We start from the raw sequence: 14,277 nt of genomic DNA, 5'->3' as shown, positions 1-14,277 counted from the left end.
CCAAAACTACAAAAGAGAGCACATATTATACTCTAAGCTAGATATTGCAGAAACATCTATAATACAATAAAAAATAAATAAAATGATAACTCTGTTGGTGTAAGCCCTAGAGGCCAATACTTTTGGTACTTGTATCGAATTATTTATTAATAATAAAAGGCATTTTCTTTATTATGGTTGATTAATAAAGTCCCTAGAATAGATAGTCCGTTTAATGTATTAAGTGTGACTTAATCATGAGAACACATTAAACATAAGGGCACTATTCTTAAAGTATCCGTAGTTGAGCTTTAATGTGAAGTGGGATAACATTAAAGCATTAAGACTATTATGTTTGTAGACTGATGATCACATCTCATGGATCATGGATAAAGAGTTATCAAGTCTTAAACATAGGTATGAATATTAGGAGTAATATTTATACCGGATTGACCCGCTATGAGAATACTATATAGAAAGTTATGCAAAGTGTCATAAGTTATTCTCATGGTGATAATAGTGTATACCACTCTTCGACCTGAAACTACTATGGATCCTAGATGTAGAGTCAAGTGCTTTATTGCTGATCCAACATTATCCGTAACTGGATAACCATAAAGACAGTTGATGGGTACTCCACGAAGCATGCTGAGGGACATGAGTGTCCTAGATGGGATTTGCCAATCCTGCGTAACAGGATAAATGTCTATGGGCCCAATATTGAACTGGACAAGGGTGACACGGTCTATACCTTGTGTTCAATATAGACATAAGGGCAAAGGGGTAATTATACACATAATTATTATCACAGGAGGTTTTGTCAGATCACATGACATTTTCGTGACTTGGGTAGCAGTGATGTGTTGCTAGATACCGCTCACTGTTTATTATGTTAAATGCGTGATTTAATATAATTGCCAACGCTGCGAAAACCTATAGGGTCACACACAAAGGAAGGATTGATGAGAGATAGAATAATTAAGGAACATCGTAAGGTACGATGTACTTAAGAAGAATACGAAGTATGGTAAGGTACCAAATACTTAAGTGATTTTGGCATATTATGAGATATGGGCCAAAATACATTTAAGTGGGCTTTTTGGATTGAAGCCCACACAAGTGGTTCTATAAATAGAGATCTTGTGCATAAGCTTTGTATGGGAATACAACACAACTGAAGAGTTGGAATTTTGTATCTCTCTCTCACTCAAAGCCTTCATTCATAACAGCTAACACTGCGATTGAAGGAATCCGTTCGTGTGGACTGAGTAGAGACGTTGTCATCGTTCAACGTTCGTGATCGCCCCGTGGATCTGTATCAAAGGTTTTGATCATTATCAGAGATCTGCACCAAAGGTTTGAATCGCTACAAGAGGTAACGATTCTATCACTGATCATGCCCATTCGTAAGGATCACTAAATGGAGAAATTTTTAAATTCCGCAGCGCCTTGGATGGCAATTCTCCAACAGTGGTATCAGAGCCACTTACGAAAACATGAATCTGATATCTGTTTTTGTTCTGTAATAATATGATTAAAACAGAATGAATCAAAGGTTAAATTGAAATCGATCAAGTTACATATATGTGATATATGTAACCCTGATGCAAAATACATTATATATGATATAGTGTTCTTGTTTCGTTCATTCAAACCCTCGATGATTGTTTTCCTTTGAGCGATCAATGGTCGTTTGCTTCTTGATCCGACATTAGTATGGTGAAGCAATGACGTGTTGATCAATCATACTGAATTAACAATCGAGATGTGTTTGACGGTCTGAAATTGGTGCATCAGGGTTAGTGACGACACAAGGGTTGTGTTGTCAGAGAGTTATGCGATTGGGGTATGACTGCACAAGAGTTGTGCGTTCTAAACACTTTTCCGAACAGTGTTAACCGGTTAACGTGTATGGTTAACCGGTTAACGCAATGCGAAATAAAAATTTTTGAGTTTTCAAACAGTGTTAACCGGTTAACGCTTTTGGTTAACCGGTTAACGCAAGACGAAATTCAGTTTTCTGAGTTTTTCAAACAGTGTTAACCGGTTAACGCATATGGTTAACCGGTTAACGCAAGGCAGAAAAGAATTTTCTAAAAGTTTTCAAACAGTGTTAACCGGTTAACGCATATGGTTAACCGGTTAACGCAAGGAAAAATTCACCGGTTCGGCTAGAAAAAGTGCTTTGAAGTATCAAGTGTTGATACGAAAAACGACGTCAATTTTAAATGAATTGTTCATTAAAATTTTCGAGCAGGGGCGCTGCCCCTTAGACCCTGCAAGGAACCACCGTCCGCTGACCGGGCAGCGGACCCCCGGCTAACTCTGCGTAGTGTGATCGGTTGTCGAAATTTAATTTGATTTTAATTAATTAAAGGAATTAATAATAATAATAATAATAATAATAAAGTGTTTATTATTGTCTTGTGGTGATCGGTTATGACCTTAGTTTTCCTTTGTTTTGTTTTGGGTTTTTAAAATACGACCTGCGTGTCGTGCCTCTCTCTTAATCTCCCAAATGTAACTTCTTTTCTCATCTCACTCCCTCGTATGTAAAACGAGTTTATTTTGTAATGTAATGATATGAAGAAAGCAAAGAAGTCAGTGCCAAAGGAGGACAACCTTGAAGATCTTGCTTGGAGAAGCTTAGATCGTTGTAGGTTAGCTTAGGTTCTCTCATTGGCTTGGGAGAACAATTGCGTTAGGGGCCATAACTGTTTCATTATGTATGTATGTATGTTGATGAATGTGAATGTATGTTGATGCATGTGAGAGACGGTTTATATGATAAACAAGCCGGTGAGATCAGAAAAATTGCAATTCCCTCAAAATAAATATTAAGTTTAAGCTTTCCAAGTTTTAACACTCATCAAGACTAGTATCGAATAATGTAGGTTTCGCCTACGCGAGGTGCATGTTCTATATTAGTAAGGTGCGATGGGATAATTGTAATATCCAACTGTTAAAACAAAGGGTCAAACTTAACTAAACAAATTATAATAAGATTATATATATGTTTAGAAGCAAGAGTTGGGAATGATCCATATGATGGATTGGAATAAGGAGTTATTCACCCAACTGAAATTTTCGAGAGTTGTATGAGATACAATTGGAAGGAGTTCCTACCTAAATAACCTAGTTTTGTGTAATCCGCCTACGCGGACTTAGAACAAAGTGAAATATGGATCTCGACCCACTAGAAAATCTTCCAACGGGATTTTCCGAATCAGATGATGAGGGTCATTTGTTTTGAGTAAAATAGTGGGAGCATGTTTAATTAAAGGCCTAATTAAATATGTCAATGATACTTATATTTTCATAAATCCTTGTGTAGATTACCATGACAGCAAACACCTCTAACAACATCTTGCGATCAATCCTTGATAAGGAAAAATTGTCTGGGACAAATCTTCTGGATTGGTACCGAGACATGAGGAGTGTTCTCAAACATGATAAAGGGAAAGGCAAGGAAGTTGCCAAACCCAAACCCACTAGTGCTGCTTTGAAGCCTAGTGGAAGCATAGAAAAGGAAGGTACCTGCTTCCATTGCGGTAAGACCGCACACTGGAAGAGGAACTGCCTAAAGTACCTGGAAGATAGGAAGAATGGAGTAGAGACTCCAACTTCAGGCATTTTTGTTATTAAAATTAATTTATCTACTTCTGCATCATGGGTATTAGATAATGGATGCGGTTATCACATTTGTACAAATGTGCAAGAACTAAAAAGGAGTAGAAAATTGGCAAAAGGTGAAGTTGACCTACGAGTTGGTAATGGAGCAAAGGTTGTTGCCTTAGCCGTAGGAACTTATGAATTGACTTTACCTAGTGGTTTGATAATTCAGTTAGAGAACTGTTATTATGTACCAGCAATTAGCAGGAATATTATTTCCGTTTCTTGTTTGGACAAGTTCGGTTTTTTCATTCATAATAAAGAACAATTGTTGTTCAATTTATTTGAATGATATATTCTATGCAACTGCACAAATGAACAATGGACTATATGTCATTGATCTTGAAATGCATATTTATAACATTAATACTAAAAGGATGAAACCTAATGAGTTAAATCCAACTTACCTTTGGCATTGTCGATTAGGCCACATAAATGAGAAACACATTTCCAAACTCCATAAAGATGGACTGTTGGACTCTTTTGATTATGAATCATATGAGACATGCAAATCTTGTTTAAATGGAAAGATGACAAAGTCTCCATTCACAGGAAAAGGTGAAAGAGCTAATGATCTTTTGGCTCTCATATATATTGATGTATGTGGTCCACTGAACATATCAGCCAGAGGAGGTTTTCAGTACTTCATCACATTCACTGATGATTTCAGTAGATATGGTTATGTGTATTTAATGAAACACAAATCAGAGTCCTTTGAAAAGTTCAAAGAATTCAAGAATGAAGTACAAAACCAACTAGGTAAGAATATTAAAGCTCTTCGATCAGATCGAGGTGGTGAATATTTAAGCATAGAGTTTGATGACCATCTGAAAGAGTGTGGGATCCTATCCCAACTCACTCCTCCTGGAACACCCCAATGGAATGGTTTGTCTGAGAGAAGAAATCGAACCCTGTTGGACATGGTCCGATCCATGATGAGTCAAGTCGATCTTCCAAACTCCTTTTGGGGACATGCGCTGTTGACCGCAGCTTACACACTTAACCGTGTTCCATCCAAAAAGGTTGATAAGACACCATATGAGATATGGAGTGGTAAGTGACCACATATGTCTTACATGAAGATTTGGGGTTGCGAAGTTTATATGAAACGATAAATTTCAACTAAGCTTGAGCCCAAATCTGACAAATGCTTATTTGTGAGGTATCCTAAAGAAACAAGAGGGTATTACTTCTACAATCCTTCAGAGGGCAAAGTATTTGTCGCTCGAACTGGAGTTTTCCTGGAAAGGGATCTTATTTCCAAAGGAATTAGTGGGAGGAAAGTAGAGCTTGAAGAAATTCAAGAATCACAAAGTATCGATATACCTATGGAGGAATTAGAGCAGGAAACACAAGTAGTTGTGTAAGAGCAACCTGCTCAAGTAGAACAAGACCAGCGTAGGTCAGGCAGGATACGTCACCTACCTGAGATATATGGATATCTGATCTAGGTGATGTATTACTCATGGATCAAGATGAGCCTGTGACCTACTCATGGAATCTTCGCTTTGATGAAACAGTAAAACTGTATGGATTCATCAAGAACGAAGATGAGCCTTGTGTCTACAAGAAGGTTAGTGGGAGCATGATCGTATTCCTGGTACTATATGTAGATGACATATTACTCATTGGAAACGATGTCCCTACCCTACAACAAGTAAAGACTTGGTTGGGGAAATGTTTTTCTATGAAGGACCTAGGTGAAGCAGCCTATATATTAGGAATCAGAATCTATAAAGATAGATCACAAAACTGCTTGGCCTAAGTCAGAGTACATACATAGACAAAGTGTTGAGACGCTTTAATATGAATGATTCCAATTTGGTTATGTGTTTTGCTTAAATGGTGGCACTGTGAGCTTGAAAAGTTCAACGCAAGATGCAGTTGCTGATTCTACAATTGAGGTCGATTATATTGCTGCCTTAAGTGTAGCAAAGGAAGCTGTTTGGATCAATAAACTTGGCATAGTCCCTAGCATTATGGACCCCATTGGTCTCTATTATGATAACAATGGTGTTATCGCACAAGCTAAGGAGCCTAGATCTCACCAATGATCCAAACACATACTTGGGCATTGTGCGAAAATATATAAAGTACCTACACTTGACAATATAGCTGACCCACTGACAAAGCCTCTTGCGTAGCAGAAGCATGATGGCCATACTAGATCAATGGGCATACGGGGTATGCCTGATTGGCTCTAGTGCTAGTGGGAGATTGTTGGTGTAAGCCCTAGAGGCCAATACTTTTGGTACTTGTATCGAATTATTTATTAATAATAAAAGGCATTTTCTTTATTATGGTTGATTAATAAAGTCCCTAGAATAGATAGTCCGTTTAATGTATTAAGTGTGACTTAATCATGAGAACACATTAAACATAAGGGCACTATTCTTAAAGTATCCGTAGTCGAGCTTTAATGTGAAGTGGGATAACATTAAAGCATTAAGACTATTATGTTTGTAGACTGATGATCACATCTCATGGATCATGGATAAAGAGTTATCAAGTCTTAAACATAGGTATGAATATTAGGAGTAATATTTATACCGGATTGACCCGCTATGAGAATACTATATAGAAAGTTATGCAAAGTGTCATAAGTTATTCTCATGGTGATAATAGTGTATACCACTCTTCGACCTGAAACCACTATGGATCCTAGATGTAGAGTCGAGTGCTTTATTGCTGATCCAACGTTATCCGTAACTGGATAACCATAAAGACAGTTGATGGGTACTCCACGAAGCATGCTGAGGGACATGAGTGTCCTAGATGGGATTTGCCAATCCTGCGTAACAGGATAAATGTCTATGGGCCCAATATTGAACTGGACAAGGGTGACACGGTCTATACCTTGTGTTCAATATAGACATAAGGGCAAAGGGGTAATTATACACATAATTATTATCACAGGAGGTTTTGTCAGATCACATGACATTTTCGTGACTTGGGTAGCAGTGATGTGTTGCTAGATACCGCTCACTGTTTATTATGTTAAATGCGTGATTTAATATAATTGCCAACGCCGCGAAAACCTATAGGGTCACACACAAAGGACGGATTGATGAGAGATAGAATAATTAAGGAACAGGTACGGTGTACTTAAGAAGAATACGAAGTATGGTAAGGTACCAAATACTTAAGTGATTTTGGCATATTATGAGATATGGGCCAAAATACATTTAAGTGGGCTTTTTGGATTGAAGCTCACACAAGTGGTTCTATAAATAGAGCTCTTGTGCAGAAGCTTTGTATGGGAATACAACACAACTGAAGAGTTGGAATTTCGTATCTCTCTCACACTCAAAGCCTTCATTCATAATAGCTAGCCTTGCGATTGAAGGAATCCGTTCGTGTGGACTGAGTAGAGACGTTGTCATCGTTCAACGTTCGTGATCGCCCCGTGGATCTGTATCAAAGGTTTTGATCATTATCAGAGATCTGCACCAAAGGTTTGAATCGCCACAAGAGGTAACGATTCTATCACTGATCATGCCCATTCGTAAGGATCACTACATGGAGAAATTTTTAAATTCCGCTGCGCCTTGGATGACAATTCTCCAACAAACTCAACTAGTATTAAACAAGAGATTATGCTATATAATAACTCACAAAATGTGGGTTATCATCCAGTTTTCCTAAGCAAGAGCAAAGTCAGTCATTGACAACGACTTTTGAAAGAGGACAAAGCTCCATTCTTCTTCATCACCTCTTGCACAAGTGACTTCAGTTTATCAACCAAATTTTTAGGATACCATTCTTCTTGGGGCACTTTGAGCCAAAGCTAAGGGATGTACATTCCCCATCCTATGGTTGCGACATGCAGATGTCGTCCTTTGCCACAACCCGATCAGAGGAGCTTTGAATTTCTACTTGTATCGATGGAAGAGTAACCAGACTAGTAAATACCCTTGATTATGAAGCTCCCTTGGTGGCGAGAGTATTGGGAACACTCGCCAGAAAAGAGATATCCCGAGAATCTGTCTTCATATAGAGAATTGTTTTCTCACACTTTATCTTATTTGCAAGATCAAAGACAACAATATCAAATAAGAAATTATCCAAGGAAACATTGAGAAGGAGCAAGGCGGCCATGCTACTCATCGAAGATGATCTTTCTAGATTCTTTTGTGCTAGTATACACCAACAAGTTAGTTACAATGAAATGCTTCAATCGTTTCTTCAACGTTACATCATGAGGGGTAACACCACTAGTATAACCAAGCTCTATGAGGAAAAAAAACCAATTGCCTATTTAGAGACACCTCTTTATTAGACAAGGCGTCCTCCCTATAAAGGTAAGATTCATACTCCACCAGGAAATGAATTTGGCACCAGAACTTGGAAAATATGTTTGTACACTTATACAACGGCATGACATCTATTTTTCAGATCTTTATGTCACCTTATTTCTTAAGGGAGTAACCTGAAAGTATCAGACCTTAAAAGGCCTCACGCTATATCTGAGTAGGCTTTGAAAAATCTGATACCATGCCTTTGAGAAATCAAGTCTTGACCCCACACATGATGAGTTCAAATGCGTTGGGCCTTGAAAAGATTAAAGGAAAACCCCAAAGTCAACATATTTTTCTTATTCTCGCACCAATGTTGGAAGACCTTGACATACGCCTAACTCACTGGTGTATTTGCAAGGGAGTGATTACCAAGTAGTTTAAGATGCCTACTTCAAAGTCGTTGAAAAGAAGGAAGAAGCTAATTAAAGAGAATAAGCATTCAGGAAAGGAAATGACACATCTATCATATTTATCACATATCCTCTTATTTTCATCAAGAGAAAACACACCCCAATCCGACGAAGACCCCATTTTAATAAAAGTATGGTTCAGACCATCCTCTCTTGAAAAGACATAAGTAGTATCCAAAGTCTCTTGATCTACCCAATCTGATGAATTATCTCACTTTGCTTTTCGAATCATGGTCTGGACTACCTCTATAGCGATGGACTCTGTCAGGAGGAAGAACAAGGTCAAATAAGGAACTTAAAGCAAGTTCAAACTTAAATCTAACACTTTATGTCAAAGTACACTCATGGCGAATAAATTAATTGAGCAGAAACAAGAATGTTTGAAACCATAACGAAGAGAAGCGACAATGGGGAATATGGAAAGTTTGAGGATTATCTTATAAATAAGCAAAGGTAGAGGTTTGCGTGCTAGAGAGGTGATGTGAAGAGACCCGAAACAAGGACTTGCGTAGAAAGTTTGACAGCGAGGGAGAAAGCTACAGGAGAAGAAGAAGAAGAGTTTCTTGAATTTCACAAGTTGTGAAATAAGGAAAGTGGCAAGTTAGAATGTCCTTATGTGTATCCCTACTATGATAAGTCGCACGATATTCTATGTTGGAAAGCGAGAAATACGCCACCAACGGACTAGATTCCCTCGAAAATTGGTCAAAACACTCAAGTGTTCTAGGATATAAGGGAAATCATCACTGACAAGTTAGACACGTGTGTCAATACCTTCTAAGAAAATATCATCTATTGTAAGGAAAACATTTAATGCATTTGTTCCGAACGCCATCAATGATGTCTCATGAAGACTCTTCACTTACCTCAGCCGACATCCAATATATTAGTGTACATGACAAAACTCTTATCCCACAAAATAAAGACAAGGGTTAGGGGCAACTGTTATGCGCCATCTGCAAGGCCCAAGGCGAAAGGCCCAGAGGCAAGAGTGAAGGAAGCAAACATGAGAAATAAATGTTCTCTTGTTCTCACCCAAAGTAGGTAAGTCCGCCTTGTAATGCATCATCCCCCATCCAAATCAATCAGACGGTTGTGCGCATATCGCGTCGTGTTCCTCGCAGTCAGTTTAATTGCTCCTAATATATAAAGAGAAAAATGTGTCATTCTCAGATATTCAAATCATTTCTCCTTTTCACATCAATTTGATTCTCTCACTAACTTAAACGTTGAAGTGTTAATATTGCAAATCAAATAGAATGTGTACCAGAAGTCTAGCGCATCTTTTCACCATCCATCTCACAGTTTCAACAAAAAAAAATCTAGATTGAAACAAAAACGTTAGATTTGATATTACATTCACCATGCAAAACATGAACTCTTTATTTAAGTTCTCAAAACATTACATTTGATTATATAACTTATAAAAAATAGCAACAAAAAAAAATTCAAGAAAAAATAAAAACAAGGATGTGTCGGTTCATCTTCTCTTCTCTGTGTCACTCTCAATATTTTTCCTCAACTTCTCAATCTTCTATGAATGATTTCTTTCTCAAATTCTTTGCCAAAATCAATCCAAATTGCTTCAGCTAACCTTTCATTAATTCACAACCATGACACACAACATCAACTTTGAATACAATTGATGTTTTCCTTTTCTTTTTCACCAAACAATTAATCAATCTAATGAAAAAATTCCGCTTCTAAAAAAACAAAATCAAATTAGATTGAGTATCCGTAGAAAATCAAAGAGAAAAAATAAAATAACTCAAAATCAAACTAACCCCCAAAATTTGTGTGGGGGTGAAGATTCAGCAAATCCGAAAAGAGTGAAAATAAAGGTGAAAAAACAAAGACTAAATAGTTAAATTGTAATAAAGATAAAGTTGACATTTTTATTTTTATTTTTATTTTTGTAGGATAAAATTTTCTAGATTTTAATGTCATCTAGTGTCCCAAATCAAATTTTGCATATAGTCAAACCCAAATAAATAAAAATGCCATCTACCGCAGAAAAAGCAGTGACAGTAAACTCTCCTCTTGTTACTGACTAGGTTTTATCAATGTCTAATATAATCAAACCAAGATGATTATGAACCAAACAAGTAGACCAATGTTAAGCTCCATGTTCAGCTCATTTGATCATTTATGTTCATGGACCTGATTAAGAAATTGAAGCCAACTACTCAAACTGTTTCTGTTCATTGCTACTATTTGGATTATCAAAACTTCAAACTGATAAACACACATTCAGGAACGATTTTGTAATTTCGATACATTATAGTGATGCCGCCGACATACTCAGAGACTCAAATAACTGTTTAGTCATTTTGTATTTATATATGTCAAAAGATAAACAATTACCAAATAAAACTTATCAGAGTTTTGTCATGAGGAGTATATACAAAACATTATCTTAAAAATGCATGGTAGCACAAATGTCCGCGGCAGCTTCGCAGGACTTGTTCCTGTAATGCACGCTATGGCCAAATCACTTCTGCACAAGAAACACAAGGTTGATCTTTCATTAATGATTGCATATAGTTTTTTGTATAAAGAAAAACAGTCGCGTAATGATGTGAATATATAGTAAAGTAACATTGCGTGAATGTGAGATTAAAGTAGCCTCTTACCTCTAATTTTTGCCAGGTCCTTGCATGACAGAACATTGATTCCCTATACGAACTTCGCGTCTCAGTTGAGTTAAGCGTAGTCTTTTTACAGGTAGATTTTCTTTTTGTGCCTTTGAATTTGCTTCTGATATACATTAAGTTGTCAGATGGAGATGTATTTGATACTGATAAATGAATGAATGATTTGTATATTTATTTTACCTAGTACATGATTCTTTGGTTTTTGTTGCTTATACTTCGTCGCCCTTTGCTCTTTGATACGCTCTGCTCGATGATGGCGCGAAATAACACGGTGATATTCCTTGAGCTGCACATGATTCAAGTACAACATCTGCCCCAAATTTGGATCATATAGCTGAAATGTGTAATTTGGTAAGCCGGTGAACAAAAGTACATTGTTTTGCACCGGAAGACTGTTTGGAATATATTGAAATGATTTGTATCTGAGCCCTGACGATTCATTGGAACCGTGATGTCCTTGAAGTTTATATTCGCGAGAATTTGCTTCTAAATTTTCAGTACCTTCAGACGTTTGAGGAAGCTCTTGTTGATATGTAATTAGACCATTATGTTTTGGCAAAATTGCATCGTCTTGCAATCTTGTACCGGCAGAGTTTTTCACGCGCTCCGTCCTTAACTGTTGCCTGGGTTTTTTAGTCTTGAATGACCTTAATCGCTTTGCATCATGTTGACATTCCTTGTGATTTTCACTATCCTGCATCACTGCATTGTTTTTGGAACGAGCTTGGTGTTTCATCTGACTTAGACGTAGCATCTTTCCTTGCCGATGCTCGTTTCTCGGTCCAGTGATCATTTGTGATGGTGGCAAATCATTCTTGCTTTTACATCTAGCTTGATGCTTTATTTCGCTCAGGCGGATTGTTTTTCTTTGTAAATGTTTGCTTTGGTTATCGTCATCCGTATCTTGACCCGATAAAAGATATTTACATCTAGCTTGCTTCCGTATTTGAGTTAATCGGGTTCCGGATCCTGATGACAAACTACCAAGTAGTTCTTGAGAGCACGCCTGATCTATAAACAAAAGAATAGCAGTTATACTAATCAAATTCTTCTCACATTGAGACTCTGAAGCGCATAGAAATTAGAATGCATGTGCAAAATAAATAAAGATAGTATCATCGGTGTCATTCTCAGATCGCAGAAAATAGCGATTTGTTCAAATTTTGCTTCGCTACATAGCTATAGAGTCACTAGCCTATAGCCTCTATTTGACAAGACTTTATCCCGAATAGTGTATCGCAAAACAACAACTATTTGTTCAAATTCCGTAATACTATAGCTGCTATTTGACAACACAGGTCACACACCGCTAGCATATTCTCGAGATCTATGACCAACGAGTTTGCTAGATAAGCCTTAATTGAGGAAAAGGACATATGAAATCGATCACAAACCTTGATTTTGGTTGTTTGCTGTATGTGTGCAAGGCACACTATCCTCAGATTGTGCTGCTAATGTCTCAGCAGATTGTGCTAGAATCAACAAGTGATCAACGGATACTTCGATCGTCTTTGCCTGAGGTACCAGTTCTTCATGTTTATCGGTTTCCATACTATGGTTATCTACATGCTTCTCACGGTATCCGCTATAATGATTTTCTATTAACTCGCACTGCAAATCGGGCTCTTCCTCCAGCTCTTGAGCAGTTACATTTAGATCAAAGTTCTTACGAAAATTCTTACAGCTCTTTTCTTGTCGACCATGCTTAAGCTGCTCACTTTTCGTAATTGTCATCTTCCAACAATTCCAGTGATGACGAGACTCAAAGAAACGAGCATCGTACTTGTTACACCATTGAGTGATTACGTTTCTACATCAAACAGAAATACTAGGTAAATACAATACAAATACGTACGCAAATACAAGGAATGTCAGCAAACCACAATAACAAGATTCAAAAATGCCAATAGCAGCCAATTAATTAAACCAAGATAGTCTCAAAGCAAAATCACAGAACACCACGATTCAAAACCACAAATGTTATAGTTTGAGTTTTCCAGGAACAACTAATTCACACTGAAAGACTGCAATGTTGAACATGCATGAAGAAAATTAACCTTCATGTCTTAGACTCCCTCATTAATCCTCAAATTCAAGATTCCATAGGGGTTTTTCCGAGTTGACACGAACGAGTTTGTGATCAAGCTAGCTTGAATTTGATGACTAAAACCATAAACACATGCGATTCTACGACTTCATGTGTTGGTATCCGACACGAACACGACAATAACACATGTGATTCCTACATTGGATTCAGCCAAAAGAAATTGATGTGCATGCATTCATTCACAAAAGTAAAATTCCTACATAGATAGCATTGTTTGTTAGAGAACCACAGTGACATGGTAAGAGCTAAAAGGATAAGGCTGAATCCAAAGGAGAAAAAAAAACAGTTTAAGGGTACCTGAAAAAATGGGTTTCAAACATTGCACAAAAGTAAAAACATAAAGCTCCATCAAGCACATTGATAAAGAAAAAAAAAAGCTGAAATCTTGAAAATCAGAAGCGAAAATCAAAGCAAGCATGAAATGAATAGCTCAGAAGGTTTCAACGTCATTCAGGTATAAACAAAAATGGCACAGTTTCTGCAAAACAGTGAAAAGATTCATGTGGGGACCAAAAAAAATTCAAGAATAAAAAAGCAAACTATAAGAAAAATGAGTGAAACACTTACCATAAGTTGAAAATGCTGTTTTTCTTGTCTTTGTTGAGGTTAAAAAAATGGAGTGAAGTAATGAGAGAGAGAGAGAAGAGAAACTTTGTGAAGACTAATATCAAGAAAATAAAATAAAATAAAATAAATTTAAAAATAATAAAAAGAGAGAGAATATAATGACCCTAAACGGAGACTCCGAGGAATCAAAAAGGGAAGTGGGACATGGTTTAAGGAATGTCTTCTCTTTATGTTACTACTAGGATACACAAAATTACTGTTCGTTTTAGAAGAGATACACGTTACCAATCATTAAATTTAGTTTAGTTTTTAAAAATCTTAGAGAATGTTTTTTAAGACATATTAATTCTTTTTATGCAAGTAAGTGTAAATGTTATTGAGGCCGAAGGGTTTTTTAATTCTATAATTTCAACTTTTCTTAATCATATATGTATAATGAAAATTTTGTTGGCCAAATAAAATTTATTTTATTTTATGAGATAGTGATTCTTTGATGAACTTTTTTGAGGAAATAAATGTAAAAATAAATTGTTTTTAAAAATTTCTTATTCATTTAAAAGAAAAACAATGTCTTATCTTGAGAATTTGTT

The 14,277-nt window shown here is 36.6% G+C and overlaps 1 protein-coding gene across 3 annotated transcripts; it reads right to left on the bottom strand.

Moving 5' to 3' along the window:
- Positions 1 to 10,657: 10,657 nt before the first annotated feature.
- On the bottom strand, positions 10,658 to 13,834 carry LOC127119514 (uncharacterized). 3 transcript variants are annotated; one of them, XM_051049755.1, is made up of 5 exons: positions 13,688 to 13,834; positions 12,408 to 12,823; positions 11,194 to 12,024; positions 10,993 to 11,116; positions 10,658 to 10,856 (listed from the first exon to the last, which is right to left on the bottom strand). In XM_051049755.1, exons 2-4 carry the CDS (start codon positions 12,745 to 12,747, stop codon positions 10,995 to 10,997), a joined length of 1,293 nt encoding a protein of 430 aa, XP_050905712.1. In that variant the 5' UTR covers positions 12,748 to 12,823; positions 13,688 to 13,834; the 3' UTR covers positions 10,658 to 10,856; positions 10,993 to 10,994. The 3 variants fall into 3 exon arrangements, with proteins under 3 accessions (XP_050905712.1, XP_050905711.1, XP_050905710.1); XM_051049754.1 differs by lacking the exon at positions 13,688 to 13,834 and adding an exon at positions 13,418 to 13,626 and having other exon boundaries at positions 10,658 to 10,853; XM_051049753.1 differs by lacking the exon at positions 13,688 to 13,834 and adding an exon at positions 13,418 to 13,625.
- Positions 13,835 to 14,277: the final 443 nt, after the last annotated feature.

The sequence above is a fragment of the Lathyrus oleraceus genome, chromosome 2, assembly GCF_024323335.1.
Source record: "Lathyrus oleraceus cultivar Zhongwan6 chromosome 2, CAAS_Psat_ZW6_1.0, whole genome shotgun sequence".
In the NCBI taxonomy this organism is placed as follows: domain Eukaryota; kingdom Viridiplantae; phylum Streptophyta; class Magnoliopsida; order Fabales; family Fabaceae; genus Lathyrus; species Lathyrus oleraceus.
This window is presented reverse-complemented; position numbering and strand designations above follow the sequence as displayed.